The sequence below is a fragment of the Nycticebus coucang genome, chromosome 10 (genome assembly GCF_027406575.1).
Source record: "Nycticebus coucang isolate mNycCou1 chromosome 10, mNycCou1.pri, whole genome shotgun sequence".
Lineage (NCBI taxonomy): Eukaryota > Metazoa > Chordata > Mammalia > Primates > Lorisidae > Nycticebus > Nycticebus coucang.
The window spans coordinates 60,576,108-60,603,764 of NC_069789.1; the positions used below are offsets into that span (position 1 = coordinate 60,576,108).

The 27,657-nt window shown below is 49.7% G+C and overlaps 2 protein-coding genes across 4 annotated transcripts in view; one reads left to right on the plus strand and one right to left on the minus strand.

The window, feature by feature from the left end:
• The window catches only part of LMOD1 (leiomodin 1), a 47,202-nt gene extending 37,879 nt beyond the window's left edge, over positions 1–9,323 (plus strand). The window contains exons 2-4 of the mRNA XM_053606065.1: positions 3,994–5,584; positions 7,894–7,983; positions 8,848–9,323. Of these exons, the coding sequence (XP_053462040.1) occupies positions 3,994–5,584; positions 7,894–7,983; positions 8,848–9,323 (2,157 nt within the window). The remainder of the gene's footprint in view (positions 1–3,993; positions 5,585–7,893; positions 7,984–8,847) is intronic.
• A 3,614-nt stretch (positions 9,324–12,937) lies between these two features.
• Positions 12,938–16,839, minus strand: SHISA4 (shisa family member 4). 3 transcript variants are annotated; one of them, XM_053604496.1, is made up of 6 exons: positions 16,634–16,839; positions 16,378–16,480; positions 15,835–16,006; positions 14,588–14,721; positions 13,659–13,826; positions 12,938–13,442 (listed from the first exon to the last, which is right to left on the minus strand). In XM_053604496.1, exons 2-6 carry the CDS (start codon positions 16,448–16,450, stop codon positions 13,396–13,398), a joined length of 594 nt encoding a protein of 197 aa, XP_053460471.1. In that variant the 5' UTR covers positions 16,451–16,480; positions 16,634–16,839; the 3' UTR covers positions 12,938–13,395. The 3 variants fall into 3 exon arrangements, with proteins under 3 accessions (XP_053460471.1, XP_053460470.1, XP_053460469.1); XM_053604495.1 differs by having other exon boundaries at positions 16,621–16,839; XM_053604494.1 differs by having other exon boundaries at positions 16,667–16,836.
• Positions 16,840–27,657: the final 10,818 nt, after the last annotated feature.

Below are 27,657 nucleotides of genomic sequence, written 5' to 3' on the forward strand. Positions count from 1 at the left end.
TCCATCCAGATCTTCACCTCCAAGCTCCCAAGTAGATGTAATCTGTACTGAAACTACTCTTAACTTGATGGGATTACAGAGGAGGAGAGGGATGTCCCTGGAGGACCGAGGGCAGATCATTATAAGAGCTTCCTTAAAAAAGCTGACCCACTGGGTTTCCTTATTTATGTTCTATATACACACTCTTTTCTTCCTCTCTCTTTCAAATCAAGGTCCAGTAAAGCGAACATCACTTCTGCTCCACGGTGATCTAAAGGGTCAAAGCCAGTTCCCTGGGAGCCAGAATAAGTGTTAGGGAGCGCTCTGCCTCTTGCTCCCTCACCACTGCTCCAGGGAGTCCTGCAGTGCAATTGACCCCTGGGCCTTTGGGGCAGGAGGCTAGGACAGACACATTCCAAGGTCCTGCCTCACCAGGCCCTGTGCCTCTTGGCTGCTTATTGTGATTCTAGCAGAGGAGCCAAGGACTTTTGCTACTAAATAAACCCAGGGGCTGGTCCCCAATGGCATGTGTTTGTAGTACAGGTACAAACCGTTTCCATAGGACCAACATCTACCTCCATTCCCTCTGGAGGCCATGTCAGACAGTATGGAGGAATTTGCTTTTCCTTCCTTCCCCTCTTCCTACCCCTCAGCTGGGTACTGTTGAAAGACAGAAAACCCTACCAGTATTCAGACCATAATTTTCCTCTTGAAAAACCTTTAGGGAAGGACATCACAGCATCCCTTTAAGTCCCAATTGTTCTGGGGTCTCCGTCACCACTGGACAGTTAAATCTAATCTCAGGCAATCTTGCTGCTTCCTCTGCTCCTCTATGGGGACGAGAAGAACTAAGACTTGATACAGCTTCATGGAGGAAGAAATAGGGCTCTGTGGATCTCCACAGGGTGGATTTGTATAAAACTCAAGCCCCAAGCCAGGTGCAGTGGCTCACACCTGTAAACCTAGCATTCTGGGAGACCAAGGCAGGTAGACTGCTTGAGCTCAGGAGTTCAAGACTAGCCTGAGCAAGAGCAAGACCCCGTTTCTCGGCTCGGCACCTGTAGCTCAAGCGGCTAAGGCACCCGCCACATACACCAGAGCTGGCAGGTTTGAATCCAACCTGGGGCCTGCCAAACAACAATGACAACTACAACCAAAAAATTAGCTGGGCGTTGTGGTGGGTGCCTATACTCCCAGCTACTTGGGAGGCTGAGGCAAGAGAATTGCTTAAGGCCAGGAGTTTGAGGTTGCTATGAGCAGTGATGCCACAGCACTCTACTCAGGGCAACAGCTTGAGGCTCTGTCTCAAAAACAAAACAACAAAAAAAACACACCTGTTTCTCCTACAAATAAAAAAACTAGCCAGGTGTTGTAGCAGGCACCTGTAATCCCAGCTACTTGGGAGGCTAAGGCAAGAGGGTTGCTCAGGTCCAAGAGTTTGAGGTTGCTGTGAGCAATCATGCCATAGCACTCTCTCCAGGATGACCAAGTGAGAGTCTGTGTCAAAAAAATAAATTAATTCCAGCACTTAGGAGGCCAAGGCAGGTGGATTGCCTGAGTTCACAGGTTCAAGACCAGCCTGAGCAAGAGCAAAACCCCATCTCTAAAAAATAGTCAGGTGTTGTGGTGGGTGCCTGTAGTCTCAACTACTTGGGAGGCTGAGGCAAGAGAATCACTCGAGCCCAAGAGTTTGGGGTTGCTGTGAGCTAAGACACCACAGGACTCTACTAAGGGTGACGAAGTGAGACTCCATCTCAATAACAATAATAATAATAATCAATTAAAATAAAACAGGCTCAGCACCTATAGCTCAGTGGCTAGGGCACCAGCCACATACACCAGAGCTGGCAGGTTCGAATCCAGCCCAGGCCTGCCAAACAACAATGACAACTTCAACCAAAAAATAGTCGGGCATTGTGGTGGGCGCCTGTAGTCCCAGCTACTTGGGAGGCTGAGGCAAGAGAATTGCTTAAGCCCAAGAGTTTGAGGTTGCTGTGAGCTGTGATGCTACAGCACTCTACCAAGGGCAACACAGTGAAACTCTGTCTCAATAAATAAATAAATTAATTAATTAATAAAATAAAATAAAATTCAAGCTCCTACAGCAGCTCAGCTGACCCTGTCCTATGGCCTCCCTCACCAACTTCTCAGTATCTGGGTGTTCAGAATGGAGTCACAGAGTCTGAGATCCTGAATCTGGCAGAATCCTCCCAGGACCAACTGATTTGGAAGATTCCAGGGCTCCTCACAGAGAGGTACTTGTCATTAGCCAAGTTTTTACTAAAAATAAGAACAATACTGTGAATATTTTAAAAAGACATACATATTTGATGTTAAGGTATATCTTCTATTCTGTCTAAATTTGTAAGTAGCTTCTTCTTAATTCAATGAGATGATGATGATTGATAGAATTTATAAATATCCTTAATTGGTAAAAACAAAATATTAGCAATCCTATGTTAATATCTCCAGCTTTTTTTTTCTTTGCAAATGTACTGGTTTGCAAAATTCCTGAGAACCACTTTTTTTTCTTTTCTTTTTGAGACAGAGTCTCACTATGTCGCCCTGGGTAGATAGCCATGGCGTCATAGCTCACAGCAACCTCATACTCTTGGGCTTAAGTGATTCTCTTGACTCAGCTTCCCAAGTAGCTGGGACTGCTGGTGCCTGCCACAATGCCCAGCTATTTTTTATTGCAGTTGTCACTGTCGTTTAGCCGGTCCTGGGCCAGGTTGGAACCCGCCAGCCTAGGTGTATGTGGCCAGTGCTGTAACCACTGTGCTACGGGCACCAAACTGAGAACCACTTTCTTAACCCTTAAAAAGCAGAGCTGAGGCTACAGTGCAGGATGTGAGACACTCATCTTGGGCACAGAATGCAAACGAGTGCCAAAAAAACTCAGTGATGCCAGGCATGGTGGCTTATAACTGTAATCCTAGCTTTCTGGGAGGCTGAGGTAGGTGGACTGCCTTACCTCACCAACCTGAGCAAGAGTGAGACCCCATCTCTAAAAAATAGCCAGGCATTGTGGCAAGTGCCTGTAGTCCCAGCTACTCAGGAGGCTGAGACAAGTGAATCATTTGAGCCCAGGAGCTTGAGGTTGCTGTGAGCTTGATGCCTTGACACTCTACCCAGGGAGACAAAGTGAAACTCTGTCTCAAAACAACAAACCAAAAAAACTCAGCAAAGTGACTGATATTTTAATGTATTTTTTTTAAATATTCATGTAAAAAACCCATGATGAACAGAAATGCAAAACTTTAAATAAAAACAAGATCAGTGTTAGTGATTTTTCCTTTTGCCTCAGATTCCAATATGGTTTGACAGGGCACTGCTTGGAAGGACTACTTCTAAGTCTTACTCATGACAGAAAAGGACAATTCTCAGTCTAAGAAGGTTCTGGGAGGCCAGACATGGTGGCTCACACCTGTAATCCTAGCACTTTGGGCAACTAAAGCAGGTGAATCACCTGAGCTCAGGAGTTCAAGACCAGTCTGAGCAAGAGCAAGACCCCTTTCTACTAAAAATAGAAAAAATAGTCAGATGTTGTGGTGGGCACCTATAGTCCCAGCTACTTGGGAGGCTAAGGCAAGAGGATCGCTGGAACCCAGGAGTTTAAGATTGCTATGAGCTATGATGACACTGGCACTCTACCCACAGTGACAGAATGAAACTCTCAAAAAACAAACAAACAAACAACAACAACAAAAAAAAAAAAAAAAAAAAAACAGAATGTTCTGGGAAAGACACTGAATGGCCTCTGCAGGTGTTCACTTTGGAGTCTCATGACCCTGAGGCCTTGAGTCCTATTGTCAGCCCATTCTCTGTGGCTTGAACTTGAGCCCTCTTCTATAGTCCCCAGTGGAGACATCCACCCCATTCTCCCAAACACTAACTGTCCTTCAGGGGCTGAAGGGCAGTTATATAAGCGCCCCCCCCCCACTCTTCCCCATACTCATTCCTCTCCCTCTGTAGCCAGCACTGCATGTTTATTTTTCTTTTCTGAATTCTTAGGAAAGCAAGCAAGCAGAGACCAAGACAGATGCCAAGAATGGAGAGGAAAGGGGCAAAGATGCCAGCAAAAAATCCCTGGGCCCCAGACGGGACTCAGACCTGGGGAAGGAGCCAAAGAGGGGTGGTTTGAAGAAAAGCTTCTCCAGAGACAGAGATGAAGCTGATGGCAGAGGTGGCGAGAAGTCCAAGGAGGAGAAGACCATCAGGGGCATCGACAAGGGCCGGGTGAGGGCTGCAGTGGATAAGAAGGAGGCAGGGAAGGATGGGAGGGGGGAAGAGCAGACCGCGGCCACCAGGAAGGAGGAGGAGAAGAAAGCAAGCGACAGGAACATGGGTTTGAGCAGAGACAAGGATAAAAAGAGAGACGAGATGAAAGAGGTGGGCAAGAAAGAGGATGGCGAGAAGGTAAAGGGGGATAGAAGGAACACGGACATGAGAAAAGAGGATGAGACGATGAAAAGAGCAAGCGGGAACACCGACAGGAAGAGGAAGGACGACAAGGTGAAGAGAGAAGCTGGGAACACAGACCCAAAAAAGGAGGACGAAAAAGTCAAGAAGGCTGAGTCCCTAAAGGAAAAGGAAGCCAAGGACGAGAGCAAGACCAAGACACCAGAAAAAGCAGCCCCTAGTGGCCCCCCCACGCCCTCTGAAGGACCTGCCAAGGTGGAGGAGGAAGCAGCTCCCAGCATATTTGATGAGCCCCTGGAGAGAGTGAAGAACAACGACCCCGAGATGACTGAGGTGAATGTCAACAACTCAGACTGTATCACAAATGAGATCTTGGTCCGGTTTGCTGAGGCTCTGGAGTTCAATACTGTGGTCAAGGTGTTTGCCTTGGCCAACACGCGAGCTGATGACCACGTGGCCTTTGCCATCGCCATCATGCTCAAGGCCAACAAGACCATCACCAGCCTCAACCTGGACTCCAACCACATCACAGGCAAAGGCATCCTGGCCATCTTCCGGGCCCTCCTCCAGAACAACACGCTGACGGAGCTCCGCTTCCACAACCAGCGACACATTTGCGGTGGCAAGACGGAGATGGAGATCGCCAAGCTGCTCAAGGAGAACACCACCCTGCTCAAGCTGGGCTACCATTTTGAACTGGCCGGGCCCCGAATGACGGTCACCAACCTGCTCAGCCGCAATATGGACAAGCAGCGACAGAAGCGGCTGCAGGAGCAGAGGCAAGCACAGGAAGCCAGCGGGGAAAAGAAGGACCTGCTGGCAGTGCCCAAGGTTGGGGTCCTGGGCAAGGGCTCCCCCAAACCTTCACCCCAACCATCTCCAAAGCCCTCTCCAAAGAACTCGCCCAAGAAAGGGGGTATGCCTGCTGCCCCACCCCCGCCACCCCCACCTTTGGCTCCGCCCCTTATCATGGAGAACCTGAAGAACTCACTGTCACCAGCTACCCAGAGGAAGATGGGAGACAAAGCCCTCCCTGCCCAGGAGAAGAATTCTCGTGACCAGCTACTGGCCGCCATCCGCTCCAGCAACCTCAAGCAGCTCAAGAAGTTAAGTAGCAGTGGGCAGGAGCAAATAGGGGAGGGGCTGGGCAGGGAGCCGGGGGCAAAGGGCAGGTCTGCAAAGGGTAAACATGCAGGGCACTCATATCAGGCTGCAGGCCATATACAGACTCTCAGGGGCCATAGGGGACTTCAGGTCACCTCATCCAACCTCCTGCCTTCAGGGAGGCCACATCTGTAGGGGTGAGGCTCCAGCTGCCTTTAGGATCTTCCTGTAGCCTCTCACGTCATACTTCTGACTCCTCCATTCTGCCTTTTTTTTTTTTTTTTTTTGTAGAGACAGAGTCTCACTTTATGGCCCTCGGTAGAGTGCCATGGCCTCACACAGCTCACAGCAACCTCCAACTCCTGGGCTTAAGCGATTCTCTTGCCTCAGCCTCCCGAGCAGCTGGGACTACAGGCGCCCACCACAACGCCCGGCTATTTTTTGGTTGCAGTTTGGCCGGGGCCGGGCTTGAACCCGCGACCCTCAGTATATGGGGCCGGTGCCCTACTGACTGAGCCACAGGCGCCGCCCTCCATTCTGCCTTTAAACCTATTTTTTCCTGAGATGGAGAAACAGTTTCTACAAATGCTATTTGTTTTACTTGATCCCTCTTAGAACCAACCAAGTCTTATAGATCAGACTATCTGAAAGGTCTTTGAGAGAGTCACCCCTCAGGAGAGGCTACTTTTCACTATGCAGCGCCATGGACACATGAGCTATCCTAGACACCCTATTTCTAAAAGCCCTGCCTCCCTGGAATTCCTGCCTGGGTGGCAGAGTCTATGATATTTGCTCATCTGATGGAATACTCTACCCCCACAACACCATTTGGGACTATACACCATGAGATAAAGGACAACCTCAATTGTAGTTCCAGTGGTCATTTGATGACATCCAGTTTTTACAGAAAAGGAAAAATGCTCCTTTTGTGTCCACACCTCACTTATTCATTCCACATACAATGTATTGAGGTGGTTGGTGTGGTGTCCTTCCCAGAAGGGGGGCAGGTGGGGTGAATTCCAGAGGCCCCTGGCCAACCTCCTTTCTCTAACCTGTCTCTGCTTTGGCCCTACAGGTGGAAGTGCCCAAACTGCTTCAGTAGGCCCAGGCTGCCAGGCACTGTCTGCCAATGCCATGGCTGCCCAGGCCTTACCTTCGAGAGCTGCACAGACCCACCCACCCCGCCCCTGGCTGACCTGCTGTGGATGTCTCTATTCTGCCATGGAAGAGCCTGAGGCCTGGGCCACGCTCAAGGAAGGATGCCTTCTCTCTTCTCACTTTCCTTTTCTTGTCTCTGAGGCTCTACAAAAATGTCATTTATACCTGGAGCTGAGGTTTCTGGACAAGAAGAGCCCTTTTAGCACATTGCTGAGAAGATGGCACTGTTCAGGGCCCATGTAGCTGGCAAGCTGCAAAAGGCCTATGATCCAGGAAAGATGTCCCACAGGGACCATATTGCACCCCAGCCCCACTGCCCTCCAGGGCCAGGATTCAGGCCACTGAGGAGCCCATAGGGCAAAGCTGCTGGGCCAGTGGCACTCTGTGTGGAGCATGGGCAGAAGGATGAAGAGGGCATGGGGGCCTAGGGGAGAGCAGGGAGGGGCTGAGGACACCCCAAATCCTTCCCTAATCAGACATGGCAGGGGCAGCTGGCCTGGATGGACAGTGCCTGGTGGGGAGTTGGCTACAGACAGGAGGAGAGGGACAGACAGCAGCTGGACCTGAAGGTTTGATGCCAAAGCAGACATTTTCCTCACACCCACCTGCTGTTTTATAAATAGCTGTGTATCTGTTTTTCCATAAGATTTTGATAATATATATAAACCTTTAGCTGTGAATGGCTGTGCTCCACCTCCCTACTGTACCAAGAAGGTCCTGATCCTTACCCTAGGCTCCCAGGAGGACTCTAGAAGCTCAGGTTCCCTGTCATGCCATCCAAGCTGACCACGAAATAAATTCATATCCACAGAGAGTATAGCATGCGAAAGCCTGAACTCTGAGTGGAAGATGCCCCACTAATCTGGCTGCCGAAGTCTGGGAGGCTAGGGAGGCCCAGAGGCCAGGCCTTTACCAGGTCTGCTCCTGAACCAGTCCTGCTGCCTGGAGTAGTCAGAGCTGCTCTCAGGGGTGATGGGGTAGAGTGGAGCACAGGGCCGTGAGATGGCTATATTAGGCATGTTCAGGAGATGTTCATTCCATGACTCTTCCTAACTGTGGGCTTGGGGCCAGCTCCTCACAGCAGTCACAGGCCCAGGAAGGGAGCAGGCAGAGAAGTGGAGTGACTATTTGGGGAGCAGCACCCATACCAGTGTGCCTTAGGGCCCAGAGGTGCCTAAACATCCCCAGTCACCTCCCCCCCACACTCACCAATTCCACTTCCCCGCCCAGGTGCAGGCTGCCCTTCTAGCCTGACAGTGCTGCCCATACACACCATCAGGTGTACACAAAGGCATCTTTCTGACTTCTACTGGCTTGCAGGTACTGGCACCCACTGAACAAGCTGCAAAAGGCCTATGATCCAGGAAAGATGTCCCACAGGGATCATATATCACCCAGCCCCACTGCCCTCCAGGGCCAGGATTTAGGCCACTGAGGAGCCCATGGGGCAAAGCTGCTGGGCCAGTGGCACTCTGTGTGGGGCATGGGCAGAAACTGCCATGAAACTGCCACCTTGGGTCTGGATCACTTGTGGGTTTTTCTGCCTCCAGGTTTTGCCTCAAGAGCAGGAAATATAGCAGTCACCATCTTTGTGGTAGAGGTCGGGTGCCCCCTTATAGGAAGCAGAATCTCTGTGCTAGGTCTGGTCAAAATCAGAGGGCAGGCCAGTCCTGGGGCAAGAATTCAGCTCCCAGGTAGACTACCCACCTTTACCTCCACCCATTGCCTGTCACCCTAATACCCTAAGCAATAATGGGGCCTGGGAGAGAGAAAACAGGCACTTGCTTGCTCCTGGACCTCAGACGGTGTCGGCTGGAACTAAGCCCAGCTAGAGGTCCCATTCTCACTGTGCCTGTTGGGTGGTGGGTACTAGCTAGATGCCTTAGGTTACTTCAGCTGATCCTTCGACTCTGTGAGGTGAATACCAATATTCTTTCCATTTTGCAGATAGAGTTTGGCCCAGTCAGGTTAACTAACACATCCATGGTCACGCAGCTGATAAAAGGCAGAGCTCAGGTCTTTAGCCCATAGAACTGCTTCTGATAATCGCTCCCCCAACTCTCCTTACTGAAATGATACTGGTGATGATGCCCCAGGGAGGCACTGGAAGCCTAACCTTGAAAACAAACTTAAGACTACTGCAGAACCTGTCACCTTAGGAAGTCCTTTCTACCAAACTTAAAGCAACGATTTTAGCCGGGGTGGGGGGATCTCCGTCTACTGTCTTGGAGCGCGCGTTCGGCGCTGCTGGAGGATACAGCCCAATTCAGGATGATGTCATCATTCCTCTGGCTCACTTGAGCCTGACGCGGGAGCGCAGCGCCACCTGGGGGGCAGACCGCGATGCAGGTTCTCCGCTGCTCCGCGGGCTGCGCTGCGGCCTGGGTAAGGTGGCGGCGCGGGTGAGCAGGAGAAGATGGGCAGATGGATCTGAGCGCCGGCCCCAGCCCACGGGGCTATCTAGGGAGGAAACACCGCCCCTCAGCCTTGAAGGACCAGAGAAGAGCGATAGGAATGCTGCGAACGATGTGCTCAGCGACCTGCCGAGCTGCAGAAAATGGACCCAAACTGGCCGCGGCCGTTTCTGCCGGGCCATGCACCTGCCGCCGCCCTCCTGCCCCACCCGCGCTGGCAGTCACGTGACTGCCTTCTCGTCCTAAAATCCCTGAACTGGGGGATATACCGGAAAGGATCTATCCTCCAACACACGTATTTTTATCTTTATTTTTTGAGACAGAGTCTCAAGCTGTCACCCTGGATAGGGTGCCGTGGCGTCACAGCTCACAGCAAGCGCCATCTCTTGGGTTTAAGCGATTCTCTTGCTTCAGCCTCCCAAGTAGCTGGGACTACAGGCGTCCGCCACAACGCCCGGCTATTTTTTGGTTGTAGTTGTCATTGTCGTTTGGCAGGCCCGGACTGGATTCGAACCCGTCAGCTCTGGTGAATGTGGCTGGCGCCCTATCAGCTTGAGCTACAGGCGCTGAGCCCAACACACGTATTTTACAGGGAAGAAAGTAAGGGTCGGTGAAAACAAATTAACTTATCCAAGTTGATGAGTCTGGACTCGAGCCCCCGGTCTCTACCTCCAGGTTCATTCTACAGACATGGGCACAGAAACGGTCTGACCCCGCAGTCCTTGCCTGCAGCCCCACTGACCTTCCCTCCTCACCCACAGCTCACCATCACTTCCCCAGGGATTGCATTTCTCATCTCCCGCCCCGCTCACCTCCTGCTCTCCTGCTGTTGGGGAGGGGGCGAGGGTATTCCTGGCCTCTTGGCCCTACCCCAGTAGAAGTTCCTTCTCCTCTACCGTCCCTTGGTGCCCAGGGAGACCTGGTGCTGCTTTGAGCAGAATGGTGGGCCCCAGGGGCTCCGGAGGCACTTGTCGCACTTGCTGTTGCAGAAGGAAGACCTGTGGGGAGCAAGGGGCTCCAGGCCCAGGGCGCTGTGAGTCCAGATCTCAGCCACTCAAAGTAGCATACCAAATGGGGATGGGGTCAAGGAAGTTTGTTTTCGTGTGTCCCTCACCACCCATTGTTATGCGACTTAAGAAATACGGGATCCAGGCTCTAGGCTCTGCGACTGTGGCTGAAGCAGCTAAGGCGCCAGCCACATAGACCTGAGCTAGTGGGTTCGAATCCAGCCTGACTGCCAAACAATGACTGCAGACAAAAAATAGCCGGGCATTGTGGCAGGCTCCTGTAGTCCCAGCTACTGGGGAGGCGGAGGCAGTGGAATTGCTTGAGCCCAGGAGTTGGAGGTTGTTGTGAGCTGTGATGCCATGACCCAGGGCAAACAGCTTGAGGCTGTCTCAAAAAAAAAAAGAGAAAGAAAGAAATAGGAGATCTGGCCAAGGGTCACCTTTGAGCATGCTTCTGGACCCCCAGGTCTGCAGGGTCAAGCACTGCCTCCTCCCCAACTTGCATGCTCAGGCTGACCTCTGAGGTTGCTGGGCCAGGGAGTGCCCCAAAGAGTGCAGCCCCCTTCAGTCCCCCACCCCCACCTCGGCACCTTCTGCTCATCTCGCTCTCCCTGCAGGTGGCCTGTGTACCTTCTCCCCGTCTCTCTGTTCCCTCTTCCAGCCCTCTGGCCCTCCTTCTTTATCTCACCCCTTCCTTCTTTACAGAAGGGTCTGCTTTCCCAGGTGCTTCCCTCCTACTTTCCTCCTGCCCCCCACCCCAGGGTGTCTCCCCTTTCTTCTTTCTCCCCATCCCCGTTGTAATTCCTTGTATCCCTGCCCCAGCTCTCTCTCCCTGCACCTGACCCCTTCCATCCTTTGAGCTCTACTCCCCCCCCCCACACACACACATACCTAGCAAGATTTCTGTATAAAAATGCAGAACCTTATTTATACTATCAAGATCCCTCAATTCCTGAGGGCCACCATGCCTCCCACCCATCCCTGCCTGCCCTCAAAGAGTGCCTGATTGGTCTTCAGGGCTGTTAGGCGTGGAACAAGGAACAAGGGAGAAACACATGCACTTGCACTCCCCTGCTAGGCTCCCCTGGTTTCCCTGAAGATGAGCCAGCAAAGAGGGGTCAGAGGAGGGTGTTGTGCTTTGAGAAAACTCCTGAGTATGTGAGACAGGCCTCTTCTCTGCTTAAAGCATGTGAAAGTCCCACTTGTCACGGTCCTCCCCCCCTTTTTTTTAGAATTCAGTGCTTTGCAAAGTTAATTAACTAGAAATAGGGCAACTTCGCCCTTCCACTGTCAGCTAAGGCTGATGTAAACCTGGTCCCTACCCTAGATTACAAAGCAATTTTTCACTGGCCCCAGGTCGTTGATTCAAGGATAATTAATTCTGACTGGCATGGCTTTGCATACATTTACACATCATTTCTCAGGGAAATACAGCAATCTTAACTGGCAACTCTCCTCTATCTCCCAGCATTAAGAGAGAGAAGAGACTGAACTCCAAACCTCAGAGACCCTCCCTCCTAAAATGTGAAGCCAGGACACTCCAGGTGCCTCAGTTCCCACTTCTTGTCTCCACCCTCAAAACAAAGCAGATCTGCTATTGTGGCCCCAGTCCTGTCCCCAGCAGCAGCAGCCATCCCTCTTGTATGGGTCAGATCCAGGGGCAGACTTGTGGGCGCCCGGCAGATTTCACTGAGAGAGGGAAATGTGAATTTGGGGGCAGAATTTTGCCCAAGGGAGATTCTGACCCTGACCACAAAGCTCTAGCCCAGGAGCTCCAGCCTTCCAGGCTGTGTGACAAGAGATAATTCCATGGATTACATGGGTGGCAGAGGGCCCTAGGGGCATGGTCAGCAAAATGGCCATAGCTGAACCCAGCTAGGCTGCAGGAGTCCAGAGGCCTGAGAAAGAAGCTGGAGGAGCAGGGACCAAGAGCTAGGCCTGAGTCTGCACTGAGGTAGGAGTGTCCCAGGAAGGGGAAAGAAGAGGGGCTGGATTGGGGGATGCTGGGAGAAGGGGCTTGGCAAAAGAAGACTCTTGAATAGTGGGGCTTTGCCACTTTGAATAGTGGGGCTTTTTCCACTTGAATTTAAAACCATAGAATTTCTTTTCCTGGATCACCATACAAGTCCTGAGAGCACAAGGATTCTGACTCCAGAAATCTAGGAAAAGGAAGACAGTAAGGCAGCTCCAGGGGTAGGGTTATCAACTGCCCCCTCCAAGCAGTATTTGTAGGAGAAGGGGAAGAGATGTCATATCCATTTTTGCCTGGCTCAGTGGGGGGATGGGTCTGGGACTGATGATCCAAGCAACTGACAGAGCACCTTGTACCAGTCTCTTGGGTGGCCCAGTCTCTCCACTTAGGTCTTAGTACTAGAACCTGTAATCAGGAACAGCAGAACTAATAGTTTCATATACATGATATTCTACCCTCATGTTAGCCATGCATTATTATCCTCATTCAACAGATGAGGACACTGAGGCTTGCAGATCTTTGGAGACATGACTAAGGTTAGACAGTGTTGGGACCCGAATTTGAATCTAAGGACCCTTGAATGGGAAAGTTGCTTTTGCACAGTTAGTGGAGCCTCAGATGTCATAGAGACATGACCCCTAGCAAAGAATCTCTAATGCAAATGATCACTCTCTTTGGAGCTGTGGCACAATCCACCTCACTGGCTTTTGGAACCAACCTCATTCTGCCTATGGATGGGGCGAGGGTGGTGATGTGCTTCAACACTGGTGCTGGCTCTCCTTGCTTTTTGGAACATGGAGTGGGCAGCAGTCTGGGCCAGCTAAAGGCAGTGCTACTGGAAGCTGTGGATGGGTCCAATGACACAACTGACATGAGTTACATCTTTACAACTTTAATCCTGCAGGCCAGAATCCTGGCTAGTGGGCAGCCAGAGAGGAGGGCGACTGCCAGCTGCTGATGAAGCCTCCTCCCTGCCCCCACCACAGCCCAGAATGGGCAAATGGGAGGGCCAGGCCTTCTGGGCTGAGATCCTGGGAGCCGAAGGACTATTTGAAAGCAGGGGCTGTAACCCAGGCTATCATCTCCCTCCCTTGTCCTCAGTAAAAATAGCCCCTCAACCCAAACTCTCCTCCCAACCCCTCATTCATGGCCTAGTTCCAGCTTGGCTCTTGTTCCACTTCCCTGGGCTCTGTCCTAGAAGGGCCCAGGCCTTGACTTGGTCTGGAGCCTGCTGACTAGAGGGCCCCTGCCCACCCCCAGGACCAGATGCAGGTAAAGGAATGAAGGCATCTCCCAAGGTTGGCATCACTGAAGGGGCAGCGGAGACGTGGCTGGTTCCTCAGGCTCCTGGGTGAGAGGGCTGAGGTGGCATGTAGGGAGGAGGAGCTGAAAGCCAACGAGACAGGATGAGAGTCAGTGGTAGCATAAGAGGACATGAAGTAAACCTCCATCCCCAGGGTATTTGGGACCCATGGAGCTGGCCTGGAGGTTTCCAGCTAGAAGAAGAAGAAGTCTGGGAGAAGGAATCTGAGAGGCACAGGGGAGGTCTAGAGCAAGGAGTGCAGGCAGGCAGCAGCAAGGGGCCCCAGACTGCTCACTTACCTGCAGGATTGTAGATCGGGGGCCCAGCTGGGTACAGTGGGTAGTGTGGAGCAGGGCCACTAGGTGGGTACATGAAGCCAGGCTGTGGGGGTGCAGGGCCAGCTTTGGGGTCCTGGGGGTATGGGTATACTGGCTGTACTGGGATGCCTGTCATTGGAATCTCCTGGCCTAGGAGGGGGATAAAGATCAGCATTTAGAGATCCACCTCCCTTAGAAACCTCTTCCTGCCCAGGAAACGAAGGCAAACACCCTGGGGCTGGCCCTAACCTTTGCCTCCTAGACTGCTTGGCCAAGGTGAGCAGGGAGTGTGCACATGGCCCAGCTGGTCAATCTGAGTTTAGCAAGTTGCTCCACTCAGCAGGTTTCAGAGACCTCATGAGTCAGGGAGCACAGCCCACAGACTATCCCATTTGGGAAAAGAGAGGAGAGTCCCAGGGCTGGTAATCTAGCATAGCTGCCACCAAGGGGGTCCTCACCAAGCTCTTCTCTCCCACACTAATCTTCCATGTGATGTTGCCATCCCATCCCTATCAGGTTTGGGCGTATATACAGCCATGTGCCAATACTTAGGCACACATCTGTAGGCTGGAGCACACCCGATTAACGTTCACCACTATAGACATCACCTGTGTACTTACTAGGAGTCATGTGCCTGCATATACCTACTGTACCCTCGACACTAGTGACAGACTGCGCTCCTCAGTATCCAAATATTCATGTGCATGAACATATATGTACACGTAGCCTGATATTTTCATATACTCCAGGCATTTTCTAATATTCACGGGCTTACAAGCATTTTTTCTGGGTTTTCATGAGGACAGAAGCATACACTACTCTAGAATACATCAGTTTTTGAACTCTCTGGTGCCCATCGTGGGGCTCAGCCTAGTTCATCTCAGGCCCATCTTGCCCAATACCACATGTACCTTCAAATGGACTCTGGAGCTGTTGGCGCCGGCGGTACAGGTAGCAACAGGAACAGAGGAAGCAGCAGATGGTGGTGGCAACCACAGCAACAAAGAGGATCACAGCTGAGGCGATGCCTGCTATGGTCTTAGGACTTTAGACAAAGAACAGGTCCCCTTACCTTTCAGCACTCATAGAGGGTCCTCATTATGCTGGCTCCAACTCTGGACCAGCATGGGGGCCATAGCATGCTGAGATTTGGGGTTCCTTGTGGGGCTCTGCTCTCTTCCTGTGAAGGAGATCTTAACAGACTTCCAAATCCCAGAGGCTATGCTGCCTGATTGGCCAGTGTGAGGTAGGCCAGGATTCATAATGCCCCCTCCATTGCTTTTACACTTCAACTGAATTGTTAAGACTTACAATATGTTGGGCGGCGCCTGTGGCTCAGTCGGTAAGGCGCCGGCCCCATATACCGAGGGTGGCGGGTTCAAACCCGGCCCGGCCAAACTGCAAAAAAACCAAAAAATAGCCGGGCGTTGTGGCGGGCGCCTGTAGTCCCAGCTACTTGGGAGGCTGAGGCAAGAGAATCGCTTAAGCCCATGAGTTGGAGGTTGCTGTGAGCTGTGTGAGGCCACGGCACTCTACAGAGGGCCATAAAGTGAGACTCTGTCTCTACAAAAAAAAAAAAAAAAGACTTACAATATGTTAACAGTGAAAGGAGTCTTAGAAATAATCTAGAGCCATTTTCCCCAACCTTTCTTCCACTTTTGTGTATTAGTGATCCCCTTCAGAAAAAAAAAAAGTTTGAAAGTCACTAATTTTGGCAACCTGCTCATTTTAAGAAGAGGAAACAATGATCCATCGTGGGCAAGTGTCATCCCCAAGATCACACAGCTAGTAAGAAGTGGGCATGAGTGTCAAACCCGAGTCTCCTGCCTTGGTGCCAGAGCTTCTTCCACAAAGCCACACTGCAGTTTGGGTGTTAGCCTTGAACTCTCCCTCCCCAGGACCTGATGTGACCAAGGGAGGGCTCCAGAAAGAACATGGGAACACTGAGCCCAGCACAAACCTGCAAAGGTAGCTAACACGCCTTTTCTGGACCTCCCAAGCACTAACCACCTAGCTCTGTCACCAAGGTGGAGTGACTCCATTCAGCTAAGAATGTGGAGGTTGGCCATGGAGAAGAGACAGGAGGTGGGGAGGGAGGAAGGGGAGGCCTCTGGAGAGGAGGGGTGAAGGGGGGTGCGGGGAGCAGGCAGGAGCCCACCTGAAGGCCAGGCAGTGCTTCTGCTGCCTCTCGGTGATGAGCAGGGTCAGGTCCCTGCAGCAGTACCGCTGGTAGCAGGTCCCGCAGCAGAAGGTGAAGAACTCGCAGTTAAACCCCGGATGCCAGGAGCCATTCCGGTCCAGGTACCACAGGCAATCTTCGCCCGCCAGCGCTGTGGGCAGGGGTGGAGCGCCCAGTGGCCACCAGGCCAGTTCATCTCTGGTCACCCTTAGCCCCACTCCCCGGTGGTCTCCATCCCGCTTGTTTTCAGAAACGAGGGCTCCCCTTGTCTCCACCCTTAAAGTCTCAGTCCCTGAGCCGAGAGGCCTCTTCCTGGAGCTGACCACGAGCCTCGGGGTCAGCTCCCCAAGGCCCACCCGCCCTACTCTCCCTCCGCCCCTCTGTGCGACTCCCAACAACAAGGGCGCAAGCGACAGCCGGAGGGTATGCGGGAGCCAGACGCCTGGGCCCCTGGGGTCGGTCCTCCCCTTTCTCCGCCCCCATCTTACCTCACCCCTGCCGCCTCACTCCCCATCCCCTTACCCAAAGGAGCCCCCAGCACCAACAGAACGATCGCTGCCAGCGGTGCGGTCTCGCGGAGCCCCGCAGGTGGCATAGCGGGGGTTGGTCTCGGCCAGAGCGGCCGCTTGGGGAAGGGACCGCAAGACCAAGCCGGCCGGCGTGAGCTCTGGCACCTCTCCCGCCTCCTCTGGGGGCGGGACTAAGCGTCCCACCCGCGAAAACCCTGCCCGCGCCTCTCCGCGCACCGCCCAGGGGCCCACCCACCAATGACGCCCACCCGGCGCCGGCTTTGGAGCTGGGTGCCCCTCACCCATCAGAATACTGTCCTGCTCCACCTGTCCCCGACTCCACGGTGGCTCCCCCCTTCCGAGCCACCGTGGGCACCGCAGGCAGCTGGGCACTGCGGCCAGGGAGACCTGGCTCTACCCTGGGCCCGCCCCCGACCCGGGCCCAATCAGTGTGCCGGATCCCAGAAGCCCTGATCCTGGTGCCACCTCCAAATGCCCAGACACATGGGCCAACCCTGGAGGGGCAGGGCCGGACCGTCCCCTTTGCGGAACCTCCTCTGCCCTAGTGTCGAGCCTGGGACATCCTGAGGGGGGTGGAGAGGGAAAGAGGCAAGGGGTTGCCCCGCCCCCATTCTCAGAACACAGGCACCCATTGAGAGGCAGTTCAGAGCGGCTTTGTCCACAGGCCTGGACCCTGCCAGCTGCACTGGCTTCCAAGATGGCCCCTTCCCCCTCCAAGTGGACAGAGCTGACATGCACCAGCCCATGGCCTCACCAGCAGAGATGGGAGGCCTCTGGGGCCATCTGGGGCCCATCCAGTTAGACACTCTTCACAGTGAAAACCTTTTCTTCATAAACCTTTTCTGCATTAGCCAGAAGGGTATACAGAAGGCAATAGTTAATTACAGGTGGAGACCAGGTTATTAGGGTGGGGAGAGTTAATCAGTTCTTTTAATGATTTATACTGATGGTCAGTGACTATGCCCCAGGAACTGCAAATCAAGCTGGGGAAAATATCCCGTTATTTGTAAAAGTGCCTTTTACAAAGCACTTCTGCAATTGGATATCTACCTCACTGGAATTTTTCCACAACTCCATGAGCTAAGAGAGGTTGGTAGTGTCAATCCCATTTTGTAAATAGAGAAACTAAGACTCACAGAAGTTAAAAGACTTGCTTGAGGTAATACAGCCAGTAAGTGGTAGAGGCAACAGTGGGACCCAACTCTTCCAAAGCAGGCTTGGACCCCATCCCTAATACCAGATGGTGCAGACAGTGAGGTGTTTTTGGTATTTTGGGGTGAGGGAACCAGGGTTGGTTGTGGAAGGCCCAGTAGAATCTAAACGGGTTAGGGAAGGGCAGCCAAAAGAGGAGTTGTCCCATCCTGGGCCCTCATGCGGTGCTGGCACACCCAGGAGAGCTGTCATAAGGAGATAAGGTTTTCGCTGAGGGGCTGGCAAGACTATGTCACCACAGGACACCATCATAAATGTAGCAGCAGAGGGACAAGGAGAGACACCTCTCGATCTGCTACCACCTACACAAGTGTGCCCATTGCCATCCGTCTCCTCTTTACTACACTACAAGTTTCATGACTACAGGGACCATGTGGTGTGTTCACTGTTGTCACCAGTCCTAGACATAGATGCCCAGTCATTGTTGGTTGACCCTTAGAGGAAGGGCTGTCTCCCCTGCCCAAGCCGGACTCTCATGTGTACCCGTGCCCCATCTGATCTGTCTCTCCATTATTCCTTCTTTTCACTGTCTTTAGCTTCTCCCTTCTCACCAGCTTCTTGTCTCTAGGAAAATGAAATTCCAGATCTTTACTATTTAAAAAAAAAAAAAAAAGCCCAGGGTGGCGCCTGTGGCTCAAAGAAGTAGGGCGCCGGCCCCATATACTAGAGGTGGTGGGTTCAAACCCAGCCCCGGCCAAAAACTGCAAAAAAAAAAAAAAAAAAAAAGCCCATACCTCCTGAAACTCAGCTTTCTTTACTTTCTTGATTTTTTTCCTTTTTCCTCCAATTAGTCCTTTTCAAAGCTTATAACTTGTGATTCATACTTCCAGCTCACAATAAGACTTAGCTCTAACCAACATCATCAGTGATTTTCTTTTCTTTGTTTTTTTTTTTTAAGACAGAATCTCAAGTGTTGCCCTGGGTAGAGTGCTATGACGTCACAGCTCACAGCAACATCAAACTCTTGGGCTTAAGAGATTCTCTTGCCTCAGCCTCCCAAGTAGCTAGAACTACAGTAATGCCCGCCACAACACCTGGCTATTTTTTTGTTGTAGTTGCCATTGTTTTTTGGCAGACCCAGGCTGGATTCGAACTCACCAGCTCTGGTGTATGTGGTTGGCACAATAGCCACTGAGCTACAGGTGCCAAGCCACTTTTCTTTGTTTTTGAGACAGAGTCTCACTCTGTTACCCAGGCAATAGCCAAGCTCACACCAACCTCAAACTTCTGGGTTCAAGTGTTTCACCTGCTTTAGCTTCCCAAGTAACTGGGACTACAGGCACCCAGCACAGTGCTCAGCTAATTTTTCTATTTTTAGTAGAGATAGGGTCTCGCTCTTGCTCAGGCTGATCTTGAACTCCTGAGCTCAATGGACACTCCTGCCTCAGCCTCCCCAGCTCCAGGAAAGCTTTCAATTGTGGGTTGGGAGATGATTAGACTTCTTTCTATTAGAGCAGGCTGACACAGGTGTGGGCATTCCTGAGGCCCTCCTTACCTTCTCAGGCTGTGGGCCCCATAAGGCTCCTGCTCTACTCTCCTATCTGACCATGGAGGTTCTTGCCCCACTTTGGCCGGTAGTTTGAGCTGAGCCATTCCAAGATAAGGGAAACTCCCTTCCTTTCCTAACTCCTGTCTCTTTCTGACCAGAGGAAAGGGTGAATGTTTCCAGAGAATGCTTTCCTTTGGGAAGCCCTCTTTTTTTTTTCTGCCCAGTCTCTGGCAACCCAAACTCTGCATACAGGTAATTATATATTCCTTCCTTCCATAGGACCCCGGGTTCTTTCTTCTGTCTGATTTAATCTGCTACACCCTTTGGGGAGCCTTGAAAACACTGATTCTCCTTGCAGTTAAGCAACAGGGGAAAGCAAGGCCCCGGAGCACAGCAGGAATTTGGCCAAGGTCTTATAGCTTCATTGGGGACTGAAGAAACCCAGGTCTTCTGGCTGCCATTGCCCCAGAATAAACAAATATCTCTCCTAAATCAGAACATTTTCCTAGTGCATAGCTTTAATCTTTCTTTTCATAAATGAAAGACCATGTCTCCTGTGTTTGTCTTCTTGGTGGGTGGAAGATGAGTGAAGGACATTGGGTATTGGCCTCACTGCTGCCCAGACGCCAGTAAGATGGAGCACTCTTCTCCAGAGGGATTTCTACCAATGTCTTTGTAGGATTGCCTCTCCCAGAACGCCAGGCTTCTGCTAGTCTGGGGAGCTCAGGAGAGAATAGGGTGTAGCCAGGCAGTCTTGGTACATCTGTGAGAAACTCCCTACTCAGGCATCCCCTGGGTGGCTGTGGGAGCAGCAGCAGTCTGAAGCAGCCAGAGTCTGGCCTCAAGAGTCCAGCGCAGCCAGTGGGGCAGATGGTAGGGCCAGGTTATCTTTAAATGGCACTTACTCAGCCTGCACTCTGCCAGCTGGGCAGGATGGGTGCAGACAAGTGTTATTTTGGGATCTGAGGGTAAGAGAGGAGGAAGGCTCTGTTTATAGCTCTCCCCTGTCTGTCCCTACTCTCTCTTATGAAGGGTTTGGGGCCATGGACTTTAGCCCTCTGCACAGATGGTTATTTGGAATATGTATTTCTTATCGCTTCTCGGCCTTTTGGCTAAGATCAAGTGTGGAATTTGTATTTCTTGGCAAGACCAGCCCTGCAAGGGTAGGTTTAAGTGGTGAGAATTGGTATAGACTTGGGACTGGACTAATAATAGCTAACATTAATACCTACTATGAGGCAACACTATGAAGTGCTTTGTATTATATTGACTTTAATCCTCACAATCACTTCATGAGACAGATACTAATATTTTATCTGTTCTGTGGATTAGAAAGTGGAGACGTAGATAATTTAAGTAGCTTGCCTAACGTCACCCAATGGGCAAGTGGCAGAGCCAGTGTTCAAAACCAGGCAGTTTGGCTCCAATGCCCACTCTCTGAACTCACTAACTAGATATGAGTCCTGCTCTGCCACTTAATGACTCTGCAAAGTTGAAGAAACCACCCAACCCCTCTGTCTTGGTTTCAATTTTAGAAATGGACTATGATTTAGTTCAACTCACTAGAATTCCCAGGTTGGAGCTAGCAGAGGCACTAGTGTCCATTCTCTCTCGCTATTTGATGGATAAAGAACTTACTCAAGGTCACACAACACAGTACTGGCACTGGTTACTGGGCTCTTGCTAGTAAGCTTTGAGGCCAGGGAGCTGGTGCAGATATGAGATCAGGTATAAATTTGTAAACACAAAATCAGGTGTGGATGAAATACATTTATTTTCTTTTAATTAAAATGGCTCAGTGAGTAGGGCGCCGGCCCCATATACAGAGGGTGGTGGGTTCAAACCTGGCTCCGGCCAAACTGCAACAAAAAAATAGCCGGGTGTTGTGGCGGGCGCCTGTAGTCCCAGCTACTCTGGAGGCTGAGGCAAGAGAATCGCGTAAGCCCAAGAGCTGGAGTTGCTGTGAGCCGTGTGATGCCACGGCACTCTACCGAGGGTGATAAAGTGACACTCTGCCTTGACCAAAAAAAAAAAATAGATGAGAATGAGTCTCTCTCCTATTACCTGACTTGTTTTTGTGATTTGTTCCTCCTTCCAAGGATCACAGGTGAGGTCTTGGGGTCTCACCCAGTGAAAAACACTGGGGTGGGCCCTGTAGGCCTCCGTTCACACACCTTCTGCTAATACATGTGTTAAACCTGAAAATTCAGCAGTGTTGGTGTGTGCACCCCAGGCAAAGGGAACTTTCAGGGAGGTTTGGTGATCAGGGCCCAGGGATTCCACACAGCCTTTTCTCCAGCAAGCACCTCTCATGTTCAGGCGTTTTGCCAGGATCAGGACAGAGTCCTTACCACTCATAGGTCCCATGCATTTCTTTGTGTGTCCTACTTGTCTTTCAGGAAACTGATCCCCTTTCTTTCTCTCTTTCCTTCTTCCTCCAGGACATTGGGCCTAATCTCAGTCCACTAGACACACAGCTTTCACCATAGGGTCCAGAAGCATAGCTATTCCCAAGCAGTCTTGATTTCCACCCTGCAAAAGCAACAAAGGCAAGGAAACACAGAGACTTTGGATGTCCTCACACAAAGCAAAAGGAAAAAAATCTAGTAAAAGCAAAGCAATACACCAAAAATTTATACTATCGTGCAGATAACCACAGAAATACTGCTTAGGAGGTAGAAGGCAAGAGCTGGGGCCACCACCTGTTTCTATCCTGTTCTCCAGGCAGGGCTACAGTGCCATAGTCCCTTCCTCAGAGCTGTCCTCCCAAATGTTCACCAAGACCCTAATTTAGCAGCAGCATCTGTGAAACTGAATTGAGTCACAGTGTAATCTAGTGAGTCAGGGAGACTCAGCCAAACATAGCTCCAGCAATAGGTGGGGGTATAGGATGAGATACTTTTTACCATTTGAGGTACTTCAATTAAGTCATCTTTAATTCTAACTATAATCTTGTGAGGTAGGTAGATATTAGTTTCCGATTTTGTAGACAGGGAAACCAAGGTTTGGAGGGAATGTCACTTGCCCCAGCTCGCTCACCTTCCAGCTATGTAGTCATGCCAACCACCACCAACTCAAGGCTCGAAGGGACTTCCCAGGCCTCCTGGTCAGGCCAATAGTTCCTCATTGTGTTCCCCTCCCACCCCCAGCACATTTGCTATAAAATCATGTATTCCAGGGCGGCGCCTGTGGCTCAGTCGGTAAAGACACAGGCCCCATATACTGAGGGTGGCGGGTTCAAACCCGGCCCCGGCTGAACCGCAACCAAAAAATAGCTGGGCGTTTGTGGCGGGCGCCTGTAGTCCCAGCTGCTCGGGAGGCTGAGGCAAGAGAATCGCTGAAGCCCAGGAGTTGGAGGTTGCTGTGAGCTGTGTGATGCTACGGCACTCTACCGAGGGCTACAAAGTGAGACTCTGTCTCTACCAAAAAAAAAAAAATCATGTATTCCACATAGGCATAGAAAAAACTTAGTGTAATTTGCAATTTTAGGAAACCAGTAGTAATGTCACTGTTTTCTCACCTACTCAAAAAAGTAAAAAAACTGGAATGTGAGGGTCCTCTCTAGATGGCTAATATTGGCCTGTACCATCTGTCAGAGAAAGGTAACTAATTCACAAATTTTGGAACTTTATTAACGATTACTTCTAGCTGCTTTGCTACTGGAATCTTGGTAAAGTATGCTTTAGGCCTAGTCTAAATCCCTGTGAGAATGGGGGATTTTTCCATAATAGAGATGACTGCTAAGAGGGTCCAGTCTCTTGTTGGACACTTCCATTGATAGGGAACTCTTCAACATTGCAAGGCAATCCTTCCTCATCAGTCTTTAAGTTCTACTGGCTCTACTTTGTCAACATTTCACTAATCCATCTCTTCCATGCCATGCCCTCTGGTTACCAGGCTAGAGGTATAGTCCAAGCTCTGGGTTCTCCTACCTGGACTACTGTGGCTAGGGTCAGACCATATTCCTTTCTCCCAACTCCTTCAACGCAGTTTCCAAGTCACCCTCCTAGTAATGTTTGGATGACACCAGAACACTTTCTGAGATGCAAACCTGATCAGGAGGCTGAGGAAAGAGAATCGCCGAAGCCCAAGAGCTGGAGGTTGCTGTGAGCTGTGATGCCAGACCACTCTACCGAGGGCGACAAGGTGAGACTCTGTCACTTAAAAAAAAAAAAAAGAAAAAAAGAAGAAGCCATTGGCATTGAAGTGCTTGTGAAGCATTAGCAGGCATTGTTAGCCCCTTGCAAGTGCTCAGGTCAAGGGTCATCTTTTCCATGAAACCTTACCTGACTTCTTCCCCTTCATTATCTTTAGCCAGTCCTATTTTGGGGCTGCAGGGATTGTTCACAGTATTTAATTTCCTTCATAGTATTCCCCATGTTTACTATACTACAGATGCCCCCTGACTTATGTTAGGGCAATGGACAGATATACACTTTACAAGTTGAAAATATTTTAAGTTAAAAATCCATTTAATACACCTAATCTACTGAATATCATAGCTTATCCCAGCCTACCTTAAATTTACTCAAAATGCACACATTAGCCTACAGTTGGGCAAAATTATCTAACACAAAGCTCACAGTGAAGTGTTAAGTATTTCATGTAATATACTGAACTCAGTACTGAAAATGAAAAACAGAATGATTGTATAGATACTTGAAGTATGGTTTTTACTAAATGCATATAACTTTTTTCATTATAAAGTTGAAAAATTAGCAGTCAAACCATCTGAGGACTGTCTGTATGTTTCAGATTCCCTACCAGACTAGCTCCTTGAGTGAAGTAGCCAAGCCTCTTCAGCATTTAACACTGGCTTTGCATGCCTAATTGAGGTTTAATGTCTAGTGAAACTGAAAAGAATAGTTAGAAATTAGCCATTTGTTTATTACCTACTTATTGGTTATAGGCCTGCCTGGCTGGGGTGAGAAAGTGTAGTATGTCATTCATTGGATAATCTTTTCCAAAGCAATGTTTTAGTCTTCTCTAAAGGGAGCATCTTCAGCTCCTTTAAGTTTCTTTCCCTTGATAAAATTCAGGTCCTCTGTGTATTGGTTTTCCTCTTACAGAGGGCTCATCTGTCAGGGAGCCTCTGGGTGAGCACCAGGAGGGAGCACATCTCAGATCATCGACAGGCACAGGAAGACTGAAAGGATCTTCCAGAAAACATGTTCCTACTATCCCAGCCTAGGACCACATTGAAGTTTTGGGGCCACATTAACAGTTCCTGGCATAATAAACTCTACTATTGGCATGTAACAGCTAGTGAGAAAAGTTCTCTGTAGTCCTCAACTGTTTCCATGGAGACTATTGTCAATCTGTATTCACTGAAACATTACGATTCTGTTCATTTTTGTAGCTTGTGGATATACTTATTTGGATTCTTAGTTGTCATTCTTCCCAAGGCTTTTCTGTTATCTAAAAATTCAACCAGGCTGGGTACAGTATCTCACACCTGTAATCCTAGCACTCTAGGAGTCCAAGGCAGGAGGCCCACTGGTCTCAGGAGTTTGAGACCAGCCTGAGCAAGAGTGAGATCCCATCCCTACTAAAAACAGAAAAAGTAGCTGGGCATGGTGTGTGATCTCAGCTAGTTGGGAGGCTGAGGCAGGAGCCTAGGAATTTGAGGTTACTGTGAGCTATGACGCCATGGCCTTCTAGCCTGGGAAACAAAGTAAGACCATGTCTTTAAAAAAACATTTTTTAAAAAATCAATATTCCCATGCATGTATCTAATACTAGTACTATTTTTTTGCATAAATGGCTTTACATTTTTTTGTGGAATGGGTAAAACAAAAACCTCACCTGTTCACACCTGTAATTCTAGCACTCTGGGAAACAAAGGTGGGTGGATTGCCTGAGCTCAGGAGTTTTGAGACCAACTTGAGCAAGAATGATACCTCGCCTCTAAAAAATAGCCTGGCACTGTGGCAGGTGCCTATAGTCCCACCTACTTGGGAGGTTGAGGCAAGACTATCACTTCAGCCCAGGAGTTTGAGGTTGCTGTGAGCTATGATGCCACAGCACTCTACCAAAGGTGACAAAGAGAGACCCTGTCTCAAAAAAAGAAAAAAAAAAAAAAACCCTCACCTATCACTAATATTAGAGGGGCCAAGGACAGAACCTGGAGCCGTATCATCAGAAGCCATACCACAATGGGTTAATCTGTAGTTGAGTAGTTGGTGGGCAGTTACCAACTTTTCTGTCTTCCCAGTGCTTTAATTTATACTATGTCCAGATTATTTTATCTAGTTAAGAAAATTAAAGAAGGCTCGGTGCCTGTGGCTCAGTGGCTAGGGCGCCAGCCATAAACACCAGAGATGGCGGGTTTGAACCCAGCCCAGGACTGCCAAACGACAACTATAACAACAACAAAAATAGCTAGGTGTTGTGGCAGGCCCCTGTAGTCCAGCTACTTGGGAGGCTGAGGCAAGAGAATCACTTAAGTCCAAGAGTTTGAGGTTGTTGTGAGCTATGATGCCATGGCACTCTACCGAGGGCAACAGCTTGAGACTGTCTCAAAAAATAAATAAATAAACAAACAAACAAAAAGAAAATTAAAGAAGACTATAATGCCAGTTTGGCATCACTTGTTCTCATGCTCATAATGAACATCTTTGAATCCATGATTACTTTTCCCATCACTCTTATTTATTTGCTCATTTGTTGTAGCTTCTTCCCAATCAATTCACTTATAATTCTATGACTTGTGATATCAGCTTCCTTTCCTCGACTTCTAACTTCTTTTCAGTCTTCTAGTGTTTCTCCCATTTCCCCTTCGGTTACCTCCACTAAGAGCTCTACAAATCCTGGGGAAACCCCTTGGTGTCCCGGTTGCTGGGTGTTCACCAGTCAGTAGGCTGAAGTATCCTAGAGCAACCAAGTGTCCTCCTATTACCTCCCTTACAAGTGAGGTAATTCCCCCTAAACAGCCCTGCCCTTTTCAGACTTAAGCCACTTCTTCCTGGCCAAGAAGACAGTTGACAAAATAAGGGTTAGAGTTCAACTTTGTCAATACCACTGGCCTCCAACAGATATTTTTTTTCTTTGTACTGACACCAAACATAGTCTCTTCTGATTTGTCATCAACAGGATGGGAATAATATCTACTCTGTATATTTGTTATGAACGTTAAATAAGATAATGCATATGAAAATGCTCTGGAAACACAAAGAAGCACCAGCATACCCAGAGGGCTGAGACCCTCTTTCTTAACCACAGCTGTGTATCTGTTGGCCAGGGTGTGACTTTCAAGTGATGTTAGGGCCCTTTCCTCAGAACTCAAGTTCTCCTGAGGAAGAAGGCTCAACTCTCCCTGAAGTCACCATGAGAGGAGGAAGACCCCTGCTGAGAGACTCAGGAATACTTTTGGCACTAGATAGGGATTATTTTTCTAATTAGCAGGCTAAGAAGGAGCCCCATCATTCTCAGTCTATGTGCAGGAGTCCTAAGCCATTCTAAACTCAGTTCAAGGTTGCTGGCATGAGACCATTCTCTTGTGCCAAATCAGCCTCATGAAATGGTCTTCTACCTTCAGCGGGATCACCAAAACCAACTGATACTGCTTTAGATCACTATGGAGTTTCTAAGAGTAGTTTTCTGAGTACCACCTGGTGGGATCTTTCATCGTCTTCACTATCAGTGACTCCCCTAACTCAAGGGGGAGAAACAGCTTAGGCAGAAGCAGTATTAGCCTCAGAACCTGGCAAGCGGAGGACAACTGTGAACATACCCACTGGCTTTTCATAGTGGCTTTAACTCAACCAAATCAGTCATGGCGGTTGAACACTAGGGACACCTAGTGGCAAGAATTCATTACTAGCTACAGTATCTATAGGTTTCCTTAACAGTCCAAGAGTAAATGCCCCACAATGGGTCCCTCTCCTTGTGAGTATAGAGTCTGTTTACTTTACATTCTTTCTATTTCCTCTCTGAGAACATCAACCTAAAGAAATATTTGTTGGGCCTGGCGCGGTGGCTCACGTCTGTAATCCTACCACTCTGGGAGACCAAGGTGGGTGGATTTCTTGAGTTCAGAAGTTTGAGACCAGCCTGAGCAAGAGAGACCTCTTCTCTAAAAATAGCTGAGCATTGTTGTGAACGCCTATACTCCCAGGTGTTCGGGAGACTGAGGCAAGAGAATCACTTGAGCCCAAGAATTTGAGGTTGCTGTGAGCTATAATGATGCTATGGCTGCAAAGTGAGATTCCATCTCAAAAAATAAAATAAAATAAAATAAAAAAATTCATCGGCTATTAAGAATGGTGCACCAGAAGTCGTACTATCCAAAAAAGGGAACACTGAGCTTTCTCTTCTTTCCCTTGATTTTTTATCCTTATTTACTCTTTTGAACCCACAACAAACTAAATTTCCCAATTAAGCGACCTCCCTCAAAAATATGTGAATGAGCAATACCAGGTCTGTAAGAATCATTTTGAACTAGGTTCGCCAACACACACTAGAATGCTGAAATAGGTTCCACTGAATCCCCTTTCCCCCTATTTTTAACTTTCCTTCTAAAGGGAATAGAAGGCAAAGAGGTGCTAAGACACCTTACATCATATGACTAAA

Bases quoted from the DNA above. Each gene is read 5' to 3' on its own strand.
- SHISA4 (XM_053604496.1), bottom strand. From the start codon at position 16,450: ATGCCACCTGCGGGGCTCCGCGAGACCGCACCGCTGGCAGCGATCGTT. The intron at 13,827-14,587 runs GTACATGTGGTA...TCCCCCTCCTAG, and splicing joins GCTCCAGAGTCCATTTGAAG to GCCAGGAGATTCCAATGACA. The intron at 13,443-13,658 runs GTAAGTGAGCAG...GTTGGCTTTCAG, and splicing joins CCCGATCTACAATCCTGCAG to CTCCTCCTCCCTACATGCCA.